The 3,798-nt window shown below is 38.3% G+C and overlaps 1 protein-coding gene across 2 annotated transcripts in view; it reads right to left on the bottom strand.

The window, feature by feature from the left end:
- Positions 1-221: 221 nt before the first annotated feature.
- The window catches only part of katnip (katanin interacting protein), a 20,940-nt gene continuing 17,363 nt past the window's right edge, over positions 222-3,798 (bottom strand). Inside the window, exons 16-24 of one of the 2 annotated variants that reach the window (XM_016569113.1) lie at positions 3,398-3,612; positions 2,734-2,812; positions 2,341-2,518; positions 2,089-2,254; positions 1,782-1,987; positions 1,628-1,692; positions 846-956; positions 571-710; positions 222-366 (exon numbers count right to left, since the gene is read on the bottom strand). In XM_016569113.1, coding sequence (XP_016424599.1) covers positions 235-366; positions 571-710; positions 846-956; positions 1,628-1,692; positions 1,782-1,987; positions 2,089-2,254; positions 2,341-2,518; positions 2,734-2,812; positions 3,398-3,612 — 1,292 coding nt within the window. In that variant the 3' untranslated portion in view covers positions 222-234. The remainder of the gene's footprint in view (positions 367-570; positions 711-845; positions 957-1,627; positions 1,693-1,781; positions 1,988-2,088; positions 2,255-2,340; positions 2,519-2,733; positions 2,813-3,397; positions 3,613-3,798) is intronic. The other variant, XM_016569114.1, reaches the window with a different exon arrangement.

The raw sequence follows: 3,798 nt of genomic DNA, 5'->3' as shown, positions 1-3,798 counted from the left end.
ATAGCATTTTACAGTATCTTCACATACAAAACAGTTATTTTAAATTGTAATAATATTTCACAATATTTCTGTTTTTGCTGTATTTTTGAGCAGAAAAGTCTTTCAAAAACATTAAAAATCAATCATTTGAACAGTAATGCATATTATTCAAGTTTTCAATTCTAAACAAATATTAAAAGTGTTCTGCTTTCTTTCTAATGTTGAACTCATCTTTGGTGCTGCTTGTGTAGACTTTTAGATTTGTGTGTGTGTGTTTGTTTTTACCCCAAATTCCTTGACTCCTCGCTGAGGTGTTTTGGAATAATTCCATAATTTAATCATGGAAACCGTCATGGGCTGGTCAAAGATGACATAGACACGGTTCACCTGGAAAAACAAAAAAAAGACATAATAAGATCAATTCTGGCCACTTTCTGGTGCATGTTTTAGTGAAAATCCCACCATTTATAGAAACCTCCTGATGATTCCTATGGGATTTTCTGCAAAGCTTGTTTTGAGTTACAGCAGTACTCAACGAGGGGGCGGAGCTTAGCTGATAAACCCACAATCACACACACAGTTTGTCCTCACCAGTCCAGGCAGCACCGGTGCGAGCCACATGTGTCGCCCGTCATGTGTGTTATTGACCCCATCTATCAGTTTATCAGGTGTGCGGACGTCACCGCACACGTTATCCAACACATTCACGCTGTCGGGGAACGCAGCGATGTCTGGTGACAAACTGTTAAAGAAAACTCTTATTTGAGCTGTAAAGTGTCTCAGTCTTGTTGGGTGATGTGCGTGCGGCCCCTTGACTGATCACTGTATGTGTGTGTGTGTGTGTGTGTGTGCGTTCATAAGGATACTGTTGTCACTGAGCGGGATCTTCTGGTCATTCTGGTCATAGAACTCCAGTCCATTAAGGCCGATGTAGTACGGGTCGCCCCACGTCGTCAACAACTGCAACTGGAAGATAACTGACACACAATCAGTCAAGGAAAAACCTGACAGATATGATAATCTCAAACACACACGGATAAGATCGAAATTCATGGATCAATGGGAAAAAGATTTTTGAATCTATTGAACGTCTATCTACAGACATACTACAATCTAAATAGATTATTTCGAATATATATATATATATATAAAATAAATCATGAATATTTATTTGAAAATCAATTTAGATTATTTTATTATACAGATAAAAAATAGATGTAATTTATTTGAAACTATTTAGATTTTTTTTTTATCTATCCATCTATCTATAGTCAGATTAAAAAAAATCTTAATTATTTCTAATAAATTTTATATACTGTATATATATATATATAGATAGACAGATAGATAGAGATATATATATATACAGATATATATGTATATATTATACACACATAAATATGTATTTGTCAGATTTCACAGGGAATTATCTATTAAAGCAGACTATTTTATTCAATAAAGGCTAAAAAATTATACATATAGCCTGTGAGATCTCACAAATAATACATTTATGACTAATATTGTTACTAGTGATCATTTTGCTTGTAACATGAATCAACAGCATATTTAAAGACTGTTATTACCAGGACAGCTAATGTAAGAAACTGATATTTGTAATGAACCGTATAGTGAGCAAAAGTGAGGATACATCCGCATGGCATCAATGGAGCCTCATAGTCCATACTGGCCAACTCATCTCTCCGGTTCCCACCCCTGAAAACACACAACAAACAACAATATGTGGGGTTAAGGTTGTCTGTAACATTTTTGTACGCAAAGATGAGAGTATCAGCGTGCTGCACCAGTGAGCGTGCGTGTCCTCTGTGGTCTTGCTGGTCGTAGTGAGCGATCTGTTATGGGCGGCAGTGCTCGTGTTGGACTGTAGGTAGTCTATGAACAGAATCTCCTGTGCGAAGTCAAAGTGGCAATTCCCCGGACCCTTGCGAATGAGAAACCCCCCGAATGGAGAAATACACGCACCGTCCAGGAACACGTGCACAACCTTCACCTGGAGGAAACACACGGCACATGAGGTGCTGGAAAACACTAGTGCACATACCTGATGCAGAAATACCTGCTTGAATAACAGAGCCCAGATTTTACTCTCACCCCTCTGTAAGAGTCTTCAGGCGATTTGTTGTAGTTCCATATTCTGAATCCGGCGATCGTCTGCGGCTGAGCGAACCTCACGGTGAGTGTGTGATCAGAACTGGATGTGAAGGGAATCAGCCACATGTGTTTATCATCTGTCGTGATGTTCATCCCATCAAACAACCTGACAGAGAAAGAAAACAGGATTTATAATCACCCAAAAAACAGTTCCATCTCAATTCTGATATACAGAAAGTATCTTTCACTAACTTGTCCAGAGTTCGAAGGTCGTTGCTGCACTCAGGGAGGTCGTTGAGGTCACGGGGTGACGCTGTTGCCATAGAGACATCAACAGGAATACTCTCACCGCCCTTACCAACGACCTCTAACCCCGTCAAACCCACATAGTGAGGGTCACCCCACGACGACAGCAGATTCAGCTGCAGAACTAGAGAGAAACAGAGTTCAAATATTCAATTTAATTCACGTTTATTTGTGTAGTGTTTTTTACAATGCACATCATTCCAAAGCAGCTTTACAGAAAATGCATGAAATGTTTCTTACCATGAGACTGCATTTTGTAATTATACACACACACACACACATCTTGGCACAGTTAGATAATAGAAAACCTACTTAGTTTTGTGATTTATTGATACTTACTGCTGCCAGTATAAAGTCCTGTTGTTTCCTCTCCAGTGCCAGCACACGGTTCAGCTGCAGCGATGTGGTCAAGGTCCATCTGAAGCAAAACACATCCCATGATTCATTTTCACACATTGTTTGACCTCAACAGTACATAAAAAACGAGCAAAATTTTAAAGGGCTCATTTATATATTTACAATAATATTTATTTTTGTTTTAAAGGGGTCATGATGCAATTTCAAGTTTTTACAAGTTTTAAATACACAAAATAATGTTCTTTTTAGCAACATCATATGACCCCTTTAACCTACATTTTATTTTTTCCACTCATAATGTCGAGTATATGGTTTCAGACAACAGAAACAATCACAACAGCATCATTACTCCAGTCTTCAGTGTCACATGATCTTCAGAAATCATTCTAATATGCTGATCTGCTGCTCAAGAAACATTTCTGATTATTATCAGTGTTTAAAACAGTTATGCTGCCCAATATTTTAAAAGTACAGCATTAATTTGTTAACATTATAAATGTCTCTACTGCCGCTTTTGGTCAATTTAATGCATGCTTGCTGGATAGAAGCATTAGTTTCTTTAAAAAAAATCTTACTGACCCCAAATTGCATGTGTACATAGAACCAAAAATATCTATATGAGTGCTTTAAAAGCAGCATCAATTACGTGGCTGTGCGTATCCTCCTTCCTGAACCCGGCCTGTGTGAACGGTCTCTCCTCTCCTTCACCGTCAGCCGTCTGCGGCCGCTGCAGCTCCTCTTCCTCCACACCCGGCCCGTCCATCTCCATCTCACCCTCGAACGTGTCATCAAACTGCGCCATAGCCTCCAGGATGTCATCATCCGTGGTGAACAGGATGGTATCGCCAAACTGATCCAATTCTGAAAAAACAACAACAACAACAACATGATGATGTTCATGTTAACATTAAATGAATTCAATTATCAAGTACACAGCTTTGCATCCTAAAAAAATCTGCTGATTTGCCTAATATCACCTAATTTGATGATGCTGAGCTCAAAAATATTAATAAAAACTTTATCACATACAGTTTGTCTATATATATA

Source organism: Sinocyclocheilus rhinocerous, unplaced genomic scaffold (genome assembly GCF_001515625.1).
Source record: "Sinocyclocheilus rhinocerous isolate Xijiao unplaced genomic scaffold, SAMN03320098_v1.1 scaffold1493, whole genome shotgun sequence".
Taxonomy (NCBI): Eukaryota; Metazoa; Chordata; class Actinopteri; order Cypriniformes; family Cyprinidae; genus Sinocyclocheilus; species Sinocyclocheilus rhinocerous.
This window is presented reverse-complemented; position numbering and strand designations above follow the sequence as displayed.